The following is a 13,386-nucleotide window of genomic DNA, read 5'->3' as shown; positions in this document are numbered from 1 at the left end:
ATGATAACAACAGCTAATAATTTTGTGACATGTACTATGTGCCTGGCACTGTTCTAGGCTCACAATAAACCTATGAGGTGGGTAATATTATATCCATTTCAAAGATGAAGAAACTAAAACACAGAGAAGTTAAGTGGCTTATCAAGGTCACACAGTAAAAGACATACCTGAGATTCAAACTCAGACAATATTCTCTCAAAAATTCTGCAATACTGCATCCCAGATATTACTTATTTTCAATTAAGTTTTGCCCATTTGTTCTCCAGAATGGATGCACCAGTTGAAACTTCCCATGAGTTTTCATTCCCCATGAGAATTCAGTCTCTTGCTTATTTTTGCTAATAGATACAAAGTAGAAACTCATTAATGTTTTGATCTCTATTTCTCTAATTTACTAGTAGTAATATACTTATTAGCCATTCTGGTTCTCCCTTTAGATTTTACATATTCATATTCTTTGCCTATTTTTATTTTGTGTTTTGTATTTCTTTCCAATTTGCAGTAGTTCAATCTCTTATAAATGTAATCCTTTGTCAGTTTTAGACATTGGAAATATTTTCTCCTCATCTATACCCATTTTTAACTTTGCCTATGGGGTGCTTTGTTGACTAGAAGTCTTTAATTATGATGTAGGCAAAGCTATCAAACCTTACGGATTGTGATTTGGAGATCTAATTTAACAAATTTATCCTCACCCCAAGGTCACAAAGACATTCCCCATTTTTTCTTATTGGCTGTAGCATTTTACCTTTCATTTAGGTAAAATCACTTTGGGATTTGTCTTTGCTTTATGTGGTTTAAGGCAGGGATCCAACTTTATTTTTGTCCATATAATAAGCCAATTTTCTGAGCACCATTATCTATCTCTTCCCCACTAATTTGTGACACTACCTTTTCCAGACACCAAGTCTCCAAACAGCCATGTCTATTCCTAAATCTAGTTTAGCAATAATTCTTATTTTCTAAGACGAAGGAGCTATCACTGTGAAAGTTTTTACTCATCCTGCTTCCTAGATGAATGAAAAATCCAACTATCACCCTCCAAGATCCCTGGAGGTTCAATATTAGCTTGTATTCTTCCCCAAAACAGAATATCCATTTAAGAAAATTATTTTAAAAAAATAAATGTGTGTTTATTAAAAAGGGAAAACCCTAACCAAGAACAAACCCTGGGACACAGAGAAATCAACGCTTCCTCTGAGAGCCAGCAACAGGCAGTGTCGGCACACCTGAGAAGTACAGGTCTTTCAGTCCAAACATTACGTCTCAAATATTCTTCTGCAGTCAAAACTGGCATCCAACAAGTCGCTGGTCTGTGTGGGCCCTGATTATGAGCACAGATGACTGTTGCAGCTGGACGTCTGTCCACCCTGTGTCCACCACCACAACCCACAGCCACCCCCACTGCCTCAGAAAAGTTACATATCCTCAACACTCCACTTGTAGGCAAGTTCCTCCACCGCCTTCTTGCTGGTAAGCCTGGCAAAGCGCTTCTGTTCAAATCCATTGGATCTGCAATCAAGAAATACTAATCAGCCGGAATCCTGAACTGAACATTTATTTTTGAAAAAAGAGTTCACAATCTAATGAGCAAAAAGGAAAGTAAAGGCAATCATGTGAAAATATTTAAGACATAAGCAACAGAATCAGAAAGACAGAATACATAATCCAACCTCTTATTAGTCCTTGTTCAGTTCCTTCTCAAACTCTTTGACAACTGTTTCAAACACTTACCACTCTCTAAAGGCCCTACTCACTCTCAACTGATGTCTACGTATTATACTTTATCCATTCATTACACAAAAAATTAGTGAATTCTTATTATGTACTAGGCACTGTGTCATGAAAATGAGTATAACATAGCACCTATCCTGATAAACTCACAGACTAGTGGAGGAGATTGACATTTAAACGAATAATTAAAACAAAAAGCATGGATTATGGTAGAAATACGCACTGGGTATCATGGAAGCAGAGTGGGGACCTTACTCAGCTTGGGAGGGGGACGGACAAGAATGGTCAGCAAAGGCTTCGTGAAGGGGGCCACTAGGCTAAGTCTGAAAAGACGGAGTTAACCAGAGGGCCAGAAGGGTCAGGAGGGCATTTCAGCACAGAGCATAGCACGAGCAACAACAGCAAGGGCACAAAGTAAGAAATCGTATGGCACATGCAGGGAACCAAAGGCAAACTGGTATGGCTGGAGCCTCAAATATGAAAAGAGAGCAGCACGAGACAAAGCTAGAAAGGTAGGTAGAGGGCAAATCATAATGAGCTCTGTAAGCCACAGTATAAAGCTTAGACTTCACCTAATAAGGATAAATTTATTTTTTTTTATTTTTATTGGAGTACAGTTGATTTACAATGTTGTGTTACTTTCAGGTATACAGCAAAGTGAATCAGTTATACATATACATACATCCACTTTTTTTTTTTACATTCTTTTCCCATGTAGGCCATTACAGAGTACTGAGTAGAGTTCCCTGTGAAGGATAAATTTAAAGTGGGAGCATAAACTGCATTTCAAAGAGATCACTCTGGAGGAGACTGAAGGCAGGAAAGTTACTGCAATGGTCCAGGCAACAGATGATGAAAGTAATGATAAAGAAGAGGGACAGAAAGAGAGAAAACATAGTAGGACTTAGTGATTGATCAGTTATATAAGAGCAAAGGAGGAAGAGGTAAGTTTGACTCATGGGTTAATAATTTTAGTGACTAGATGAATGAGGCTGCCATTAACCAGGACAGAACACAAGAGTAGGAGCACGCTTAGAGTAGGGAAAGCTGATGAGTTCAGTTTTGAATATGTTTGCATTTAAGGTGCCTCAAGTACATATCAACAGAGAAATCCAATGCACAGCCAGATACTCCAGACTGAGGTGCAAATACAGATTTGGGAATCATGTACATACAGCTGGTAAGTGAAGGTGTACTAGACAAGATTCAGCCAAGAGAGCACACGGAGTGAGAACAGCTAAGGGTTACAGATGGAGCCCAGAGAAACATTTAAGCAGGGGGCACAGAGGAACAGAAGTTCATAAAGGTGGCCAAGATGAAATGATAAGAGAAAATAACCAGAAGTAGGGTGTCATGGAAGTCACTACAGGGGTGAATTTCAAGGAGTGGCCCTCAACTCCCTTCTAATACCATGTACTTCGTCTTCTTACATAAACTTCTTGAAAGAGCCTTTACTCACTGTCTACTTCCTTATTTTTCATTCACTCCTTCACACAACAGAACTTGGCTTTTGTTTCACTATGCTATGGAGTTAACGCTCTCTCAAGTCATTAATGACCTTCCTTATTGCCAAACCCAGTGATTTCTCCCTCTCACCTAATCAGTCACTTGGTTCTGCCATCTTATCACTTAACCAATTTCCCACTTCCTCCTCTCTCCATTCGTACTACCACTGTCATGGTTCAGACTTCCATCATCTTTAGCCTAATCTACTGCAACAACCTTGTATCTTGTCTCTCTACTTCCAAATTGGTGCCTTGCAAATGCTTCGTACGACCGCTACAATGCGTCACCTATCTAGAATGTAGAGCTACTGTTAATCCACCAGTGGCTCCCCTCTGCCTCTAAGGTGAACACCAAGCTCCTCAGAAATGTTTCCAAGTCCTTCAGTGACCAGGCCCCTGCTTACCTTTCCAGCCCATCTCACACAACTCCATTTCACACTTACTGCTATCCAACATCAAACTGCTTATAACAGGCCCCCACCCCACCAAACACTAGGATGTTCCATATCCTTATGACCTTGCAATACAGGATGCTCTTCCTTAAATATCCTTCCTTTCCTTCTTATCTTGGTTAATGACTGACATCCCTAAAGACTTAGCTCATGTATCACCTCCTCTAGGAAGCATGCATTCCCTGACCACAGTCTCCCAAGGCTGAATCTAACTACTCTTCCTTTGTGCTCCCAAGGCACCTTGAAAATCCTCTATAGTAATACTTAGCAAGTAGCATTGAAATTATTTACTTGTCTGTCTTCTCCTCTAGATAGAAAGTGAGTTGCTGTGCTCAAGGACTGTCTCTCACTAATTGTGAGACCCTAGCACCTAGTACATAGCTGCTTAAAGTTATAATACGTATGCTAAGTGCTACTGAACTGATTGGGATGACAGGCTTCCCTCTTTCCTAAGGCCTTCCCTAAGGGATCAGTTGGGTGAGTAGTGAAAGGGTGAGGAAGAAGGGAAGCTTATTATGAATGGCACCATCTCCAACCTTAGAAGCATGCATGGTGTTCTAGAGCACAAGGAAACCACTGCTTCTTGTCTTGGGGAATAAGTACTTAAGAGAATCAACATTAATATGATCAAACAGACAAAAGGTCCTATGAATAACAAACCAAACCCTAAACAGAATCAAAAGAACAAACTGCAAGAGAACACACAGTGGAAAGAGCTTTAGACCGAAGAATCAGATGCCCAAGGTCTAATTCCAGCTTTATCAGGTGAGCTGAAAGACTCTAAGTTGTTAAATTTATCGGGGCCTCCGTTTCTCTTTTAAATAATGTAAGTTAGTTTAATTGACCTTATGGGTTTTTCTAACTGTAACATACTATAGATCTGTTTTAGAAATATTTACTTGCCAAAAACAGACAAAAGCAGAAAAGGCAATGAAAGAATAAATAATCAGAAAGAAAGCAAGGATGAGAAAGGGAACTAAAAGGAAAACTCTAGGAGAAAATAAGAATGAGAAGTGTAGGAAAACTACAGGGAGAGATGGAGACAAATTATACCAGTTAAAAACCAGGTCAGGGAGAGTTCTGTTTTGGGTCCAGAAATTTGAAAAAAATAGAAAAAAGAAAAAAAGAATGAACTCAGTGTAGCAGGAGTATCTTTAGGGTTGTGGCTATAAAAAGATCTACTTCTGGCTATACAGCAAATTAGTATTCTGAAAAATCCTCCTGTTACCAAAAAGCCGATATACAGTGCGCTGCAAACGAAAGCAGGAAAGGAGCCTGAAACCACAGCCACCCTGAGGATACCTGCCAATATCAGGAACTAGAGCTCTGGATTTAGATGGCAGCTTAAAGGACAGAAGATAATGCCTTAGGCCCATATAAAGCAGAGTGGTAGATTCCAGTCATGGCAGAGAACTCGTGCAAACTAATCTACACTCAGAAAACAATTATAAAGTCTGGACAAAATATAAAGATACAAGTATCTGAAAGTATTTGAAGGCATGAGACAGTGACCAAAAGCAGACAAAACTTGGGTGGGAGTCTAGGTGTGAGAAGAGATTTGTGAGGCTTTTTGCCAGAGGGCACTTCCCAAACTGCACAGCTCATGGAGGCAGAAAGGCACAGGCTTACTGGCTTGAGGTGTCAGTGCAGAGTGAGCAGAGCAGCTGGAAAATCAGGGAAGAAATACTGAAAGGGAGGTAGCTTCAAAAGGGATGAACCCCAAAATCTACATACAAACTGCACCCAAATCTTTGGCTAACTGCTAAACTGTGCTTGTGCAGGGGAAACCCCCTTGGGCCCCATGAAAAAGCAGCAGCTAGAAACTGAAAGAACTGAGCAGAAACTCCTGCAAAGGAGTTAGAGTTTGGAGTTAAAATACAGCCAAGTTAACTGTCTGCTGGAATAAAAATCAACACACTTCAAGGACTTCCCTGGTGGCACAGTGGTTAAGAATCCACCTGCCGATGCAGGGGACACAGGTTTCGAGCCCTGGTCCGGGAAGATCCCACATGCCGTGGAGCAACTGAGCCCGTGTGCCACAACTACTGAGCCTGCGCTCTAGAGCCCGCAAGCCACAAGTACTGAGCCTGCGTGCCACTACTGAAGCCCGTGCGCCTAGAGCCCGTGCTCCGCAACAAGAGAAGCCACCGCAATGAGAAGCCCGCACACCACAACAAAGAGTAGCCCCGCTCACCGCAACTAGAGAAAGCCCATGCGAGGCAACGAAGACCCAACGCAGCCCAAAATAAATTAAATAAATAATTAAAATAAATCAATTAATAACTAAAATAAATTAAAAATAAGATGGTTACACCATCTTATTAAAAAAAATCAACACACTTCAAAGAAATATAAGAGAATTCAAAGTCTCTGCAATGTATCATTCATAATGTCCAGTATAACATTTTTAAGTGACCAGACATGTAAAGAAACAGTAAAATGTGATGAAACTCAAGAAAAAACTATGAACAGAAACCAATCCTGAGATAACCCAAATGTTGCAATGAGCAGACAGGACTTCGAAGCACCAATTATAAATATTCTCAAGGAAAAAAAAAATGATTCATAATGAATGAATAGGTAGGAAATCTCAGCAGAGAAATATGTCAAATGGAAATTCTAGAGTTGAAAAATATAATAAACTAGCTGAGGGACTTCCTTGGTGGCACAGTGGTTATATTATAAAAATATAATAAACTAGCTGAGGGACTTCACTGATGGCACAGTGGCGCCTGCCAATGCAGGGGACATGGGTTCGAGCCCTGGTCCGGGAGGATCCCACGTGCCGTAGAGCAACCAAGCCCATGTGCCACAACTACTGAGCTTGCACTCTAGAACCCGTGAGCCACAACTACTGAGCCCACGTGCCACAACTACTGAAGCCCACGTGCCTAGAGCCCATGTTCCACTACAAGAGAAGCCACCGCAATGAGAAGCCCATGCACTGCAATGAAGAGTAGCCCCTGCTCGCCACAACTAGAGAAAGCCCACGTGCAGCAATGAAGACCCAACGCAGCTAAAAATAACTAATAAATAAATTTAAACTAGCTGAAACAAAAAATTCAGTGTATGAGCCTAATAGGCTAGAGATGGCAGAAGAGTCAATGAACTTGAAATCAGATCAAAAAAATTATCCCACCTTAAGAACAGAGAGAAAAATAATGATAGAAAAATGAACAGGACTTCAGAGATCTGTGGGATAATATCAAGTAGTGGAAATAGTGTAATTGGAGAAGGAAAAGTGGTTTTAAAAAAAAAGAAGAGGAATTGAACAAAAAATAGCCAAATAACCTCCCAAATGTGAAAAACATGAACTCATAAATCTAAAAAGCTCAACAAACTCAAAAAAGGATAAATACAAAGAAAACCACACCTAGGTACATCATAGTCAAACTGCTGAAAACCAAAGACCAGAAGGAAATCATGAAAGCTGCCAGAGAATATATTATAATGTGTATATGTTGGGGTTAGGAGATGAGACAATGAAACAAATGAAATCTGAGGATTGACTTCTAATTGGAAACAATGGAGGCCAGAAAGTGATGAAAAGTCTTTAAAGGGCTGACAGAGCTGTCATAGAAGTCTGGTACTGTCAATCCTGAGTTCTCTGTGTTGGTTTGAAACCTCAGGAGTTCCCTGGGTAAAATCTGAAATTGGCCCCCATACTCAGAGGACAACGAGAGACAGAAAGAGAAAGAGGCAGATCACTCCAGATTGGCAGGTGGCAGGTTTAATAAGCAAGGGAACTTACATACAAGGTTTGTCTTGGGCGCAGGACAACTGGTTCTCCACACCTGCCTGCCAGAACCTTAAAAGTTTATATAGAGGCCTTATATATAAGGGTTCAGTCACATATTCAGTCCAGATGGTCAACAGCACCCTACTCTCTCAAGGCTATGTCCTTGAAATGGCTGCCAGTATGAGAAGAGTAGGCAGGATGTACATTCCAAGGACAGGGGAGAGGTAAGGGCCTCCAGTTGCCTGGGTCCAGCTCATAGATCAACCAGTGGTCACATCCCCTCGATAACCTCCCCCAACACTATGCCAGTGAAACAATCCTTCAAAAACGAAGGTGAGAAAAAATTCTCTAATTTAATTAATAGAACTGTGCCAATGCCAACTCCTGGCTTTGATAATGTACTATGGTTATATAAGATATTATCATTGGGGGAAGTTGGGTGAATGGTACACTAATACACTGTACTATTTTTTCAAGTTCTTGTGAGCCTAACATTACTTCAAAATTAAAGCTGTTAAGAAACAAAGGTGAAATAAAGATGTTTTCATATCAACAAAAACTGAATTTTTTGCCAACAGACCTGGACTGAAGGAATATTAAAATTTCCTAATTTCTTTAGGAAAGAAGGAAGAATACCAGAAATTGTAACTATGTGAGTAAGTACTAACAACTATATATTTTTTTCTTTTGTTTTCTTAGCTTCTTAAAAAAATATATAACTGGGTTTCCCTGGTGGCGCAATGGTTGAGAATCTGCCTGCCAATGCAGGGGACACGGGTTCGAGCCCTGGTCTGGGAAGATCCCACATGCCGCGGAGCAACTGGGCCCGTGAGCCACAACTACTGAGCCTGCGCGTCTGGAGCCTGTGCTCCACAACAAGAGAGGCCGCGACAGTGAGAGGCCCGCGCACCGCGATGAAGAGTGGCCCCCGCTTGCCGCAACTAGAGAAAAGCCCTCGCACAGAAACGAAGACCCAACACAGCCATAAATAAACAAATAAATAATTTTAAAAAAAAAATATATATATATAACTGCAAAGTAAAAATTTTAACACTGTATTGTGGGATCTATACCATTTTTTATGTAATATGTATGAAAACAATAGCACTAAAAACAGAGGTTAAGTAGAACTGTAGTGTTGCAAGGTTCTTATATTTTATGTGAAATAGTACAATTATAACTCTCAGTAGGCTGTGATAAATTAAAGATACGTACTGTGATCCTCATAACAAACACTGAAAAAAAAATTGCAGAGAGGTACAACTAAAAAGAAAACAGAGCAATTAAAATTCACTACTAAATTCACACACCTAAAATCCAAACCACTGACAATACCAAATGCTGGCAAGGATATGGAGCAACAGAAATCCTCACTCTTTGCAGTAATGTAAAATGATACAGCCTCTTTGGAAGACAATTGGCAGTTTCTTATAAAATTAAACATAATCTCAACAATACAATATAGCAATCATTTACCCTGGTATTTACCCAAGTAAACTGAAAACTATATCCACATAAAAACCCATACACCAATGTTTATTGTAGCTTTATTCACAACTGCTAAAAACTGGGAGCAACCAAGATGTCCTTCAACTGGGGAATAAACAGACTGTGGTATACCCATCCAATGCAATACTACTCAGTGATAAACATGGAATACAGTACTGATTCATGCAAGAACATGGATGAATCTTAAAATGCATTTTGCTAAGTGCAAAAGGTCAGACTCAAAAGGTTACACATTGTATGATTCCATTCATGTAACACTCTGGAAAAGACAAAACTACAGGGACAGAAAACAACAGCAGTAATTACAAGGGGTTGGTGGAGGAGGTATAAATGACTAAAAGGAGACTTACACAGGAAATTTTAGAATGATGGAACTATTCCATACAGTACTAGGGTGGTGAATGAATGACTCTACTCATTTGTTAAATCCCATAGAACTATACACCATAATGAGTAAACACTAATATAAGTAAACTATAAAAGAAAAAAATTACCCAGGATGTTTGGCAGGGGAGAGGTATGGGGGCTGACTCTTTAAGTTATGTTGGAAAATGGTATTTTGATTAGAAATTATAAGGGTAAGAACAAAATGAACTGCACATAAATGCTACACTCTAGATGGTAAATTAGTTTCTCATTTCTGAATTTCTCAATTTTGAAACTATTTTACATGTGTCCTGGGATAAGCAAAATGGATGGTGGATGGTGGGTGCCAGGTTTCTCAATGTTGGGGAGGTAAGCAAAAAGGAAAGGTAATACTTGGTTAGAGTCAGTTACATCAACATGAACTCATATTTATATATATATGTAAATATATGTGTATATATAACATACTTGCAGGTGGATAGACACAGAAACAATTATAGATATGTGTGTATACACAGACTACTATACACGCATTAAGTAGCTCTGTCTGCTGAGAGGGTCTAGAAACAATGACACCTCAGTAACAACAAGCACTCTAGCAGTCGGATCTTGGTTTCTAAATATCTTTCTCCATTAAAAGCAGTCAGGATTTCTTAGAGAAATGGCTATTTTAGGGCTGGGGCAGAGAAAATACAATATGAGCCTGAAGCACCTTATAGTAACAGAAAGTCAAAGAATGCTCAAAAAATAGAAGGATGGGCATATAAAAGGGACACCTGAGAGAACTCCCAATGGCCAAAGAACAGAACAATTTAAGCAACAAAATAAATAACATACTATTAGATTACTATACAAAGTATAAAATATACATGAGTCCATACTGATATAAACAAATGATTGAGCAAATAAATGGGGAGATGAAACAGATCTTCCTTACAGAAAAAGTCTAAATAATATATGTAGATATCCTTCTGTAGGTCTCCTTTTGAGTGTAAGCTGAACTCAGTCGACTCACTTCCAGAGAAGAGAGTATGAAAGAAGAAAAACAGTAATTTTAAAGCAGAGAAACCCGGCAAACACTCACTACCTTAACCCAGTGATCCAGGTTAACATTACTAGTGATGTCATGTGGATATCATGTAACCCCTAAAAGGATGTGATGAGAAGGACACTCCACCACTGTGGAATTCTTTCCAAAAACCCATAACCTCAGGCTAATCATGAGAAAAACATCAAACAAACTCAGTTTGAGGAACATTCAACAAAAATACCTGACCATACCGCCCCCGCACAAAAGTGTTAAGGTTACAAAGAACAAAGAAAGACTGAGAAACTGACACAGATCAGAAGAGACTGAGGAGACATGACAACTAAGTACACTGTGGTATCCTGAATTGCATCCCTGAACAGAAAAAGAACATTAATAGAAAACTGGTGAAATCCAAATAAAATCTGGTGCATTAATAATAACATACTAATGTTGGTTTCTTAGATTTGATTAACGTATCACGATAATATAACGAATGGTAACAAAACTGGATAAGGAGTTTACAAGAATTCTTTATAGTATCTCTGCAAATTTTCTATAAATCTAAAATTATTCCAAAACAAAAAGTTTACTTAAAAAAAGAATACAAAAAAAATTTTTCAAAACACTACCCCAAGCAACTGCAAAATACACATTATCTTCAAGTGCAAATGGGCTATTCACCAAGGTAAACCATATACTGGGCCATAAAACATGCTTAATAAATTTCAAAAGATCAAAATATTACATAGTGTATTCTCTGACCTCAATGGAATTAAATTGGAAATCAATAACAATGAGATATCTAGAAAAGTCTAAATGTTTGGAATTCTAAAATACACTCATAAGTAAATCATGGATCAAAGAATGAACCAAAAGGAAAATTAGAAAATATTTTGAACAAAATCCAACATACATTCCTGAAAAAAGACATTCCTTAGCAAACTAGGAATAGAAATCTCTCAACTCAATAAAGGAAATCTACAAAAAAAATTCTATAGTTTACAAGATATTTCATGGTGAAAAGGCTGAATGTTTTCCTCCTAAGGTTAGCAACAAGGTAAAATATGTCTGCTCTTACTGCTTCTACTCAACATTTGCACTGGAAGTTGCAGCTAGTGCAATAAGGCGAGAAAAAGAAACAAAAGGCATCTGGATTAGAAAGGAAGAAGTAACACTGTTTATATTCACAGAGGACATGATCCTCTAGGTTCAAAATCTGATGGATCCTACAAAAAAAGCCATTGTACGAAGTGACCTTTACATCAAGGAAAGTGGCTGATAATATTTGTTGCCAATGATAAAATAGGAGCTTTCAAGCGTAAATTAGAATTTTGAAAAACTTGTACCCACTACCATGAACTCCTTTAGCTTCTAGTTATTTAAAGATTTTTGTGATGAGATCAAAGTTAATATTAATATGTATATATCATTATCTGATATTGTATATGAAATATGTCAACATTTGGAGGGTCTGAAAAACTCAGCAAACCAATGAACAGTACATGATGTTATAAAATCATGCATGAGTAAAAGATTCATCCAAAATAGGAAAAAGACCAATGGATTTTAATCTAACAGTATGAAAAGCTTTTTGATATGGTTTCTGATTCCATATTACAAATAACCTTTAAGAAACTACCACTTATTGAGTTTTTGTGTAGTATTAAAAAAAATCTAATACACCTTCCTTTTCTAACTACCTATTATAAGGTTGAATTTTCTTCCTATATTTCAGCTAAACATACTGCAACAGACTAAATCCTGATGTCTTCTTGTAACACACTGCTATATTTAAAATGGATAACCAACAAGGACCTACTGTACAGCACAGGGAACCCTGCTCAATATTCTGTAACAACCTAATTGGGAAAAGAATTGGAAAAAGAATAGATACATGTATATTTATAACTGAATCACTTTGTTGTACACCTGAAACTAACACAACATTGTTAATCAACTATATACCAATATAAAATAAAAAGTTAAAAAATAAAAAAAAAAAAAAAAAAAAAAAGTCCTGATGTTTTCTATCAGCCCAGACATTAATGAGATTTGCAAGAATGTAAATCAAAGCTATCCTGAATCTCACTTTTTTTTGTTTGAAAAATATAGTTATTTCTCTTTAAAATCAGGGTAACTATGTTAATGTAATGGCTTTTTTTAAAGAATTAATAAATACTTTTTAAACTTCTTAGTTTAATTTCTAATATGGTAAATATTAACAGCTATAACCCACATAAGCAAAACTTTTTAGAGTCCTCAATAATTATTGAGTGTAAAGGGGTCTTGAGATGACAAATTTTGAGAGTCACTGTGCTAGATGATATAACAATGTCCTTTAGCAGGCAAGAGATGGGATCTAACATGAAGTAGAGGGACTGACTTTGGATAGGAGCATATATAGTTCATCCATGATAGCAGAAAGGAAGTTAGTGCATGTGGGTACAGATATGGGTAGGTGAAAAGACAAGGTGGTAGGGGCAGTGCAACATGACAAGTAACTCACTCATAAGGCAGTGAAGAAAAGATTCAAGGGCTACATTTTAAAGATACAACATACAAAAGGCTTCAGACTAGCACCTATCATTCACCCCCTCCAAACCTTAGAAAATATCATTAGAAGTGATCAGTGTCAAAAACAAAGGGTATCCTAGCTGGACCACCTGAGTTATTTGCCCAGAGCTTTGAAAAGGAAAAAAGGAAGGAGTATTCTAAGCATGGGAAATGAGATCTGAGAAACAGAAGCAACCAAACTGCATATTATTAACCTTGTGATTAAGGCAGAAAATGAGGCAGAGTGTAGAATGATTTGAGAACAGTCAGGGAAGGTTCGGGTTAGATGGAAGAGAAAACAAAACTGTAGGAAATATTCAGGTTTACCTGTCTACTCCATCCCAGCGATATCCAGGCCAGATATTGAACCTGTTGGGAGGAGGTGCTGGGCCACTGTAGCGAGGTCTCACTAATGACAGGAAAGGGAGAAAAGTTAGTTACCTACGTAATTCAAATCAGAGCTCGATGGCAGTGGGAAAAAATTTCTTTGCACAGAAG

General features: G+C 38.2%; 1 protein-coding gene across 3 annotated transcripts in view; it reads right to left on the bottom strand.

The window, feature by feature from the left end:
* Nucleotides 1-1,101: 1,101 nt before the first annotated feature.
* The window catches only part of BUD13 (BUD13 homolog), a 35,215-nt gene continuing 22,930 nt past the window's right edge, over nucleotides 1,102-13,386 (bottom strand). For 2 of the 3 annotated variants that reach the window (XM_036861780.1, XM_036861779.1), the window contains 2 exons: nucleotides 13,216-13,297; nucleotides 1,115-1,512 (listed from right to left, as the gene is read on the bottom strand). In XM_036861780.1, coding sequence (XP_036717675.1) covers nucleotides 1,419-1,512; nucleotides 13,216-13,297 — 176 coding nt within the window. In that variant the 3' untranslated portion in view covers nucleotides 1,115-1,418. Of the gene's footprint in view, nucleotides 1,513-13,215; nucleotides 13,298-13,386 lie in introns of all 3 variants that reach the window. The other variant, XM_036861778.1, reaches the window with a different exon arrangement.

Source organism: Balaenoptera musculus, chromosome 8, assembly GCF_009873245.2.
Source record: "Balaenoptera musculus isolate JJ_BM4_2016_0621 chromosome 8, mBalMus1.pri.v3, whole genome shotgun sequence".
Classification (NCBI taxonomy): domain Eukaryota; kingdom Metazoa; phylum Chordata; class Mammalia; order Artiodactyla; family Balaenopteridae; genus Balaenoptera; species Balaenoptera musculus.
Note: the sequence above shows the minus strand (reverse complement) of the source record. Positions and strands in the feature narration are given on the sequence as shown.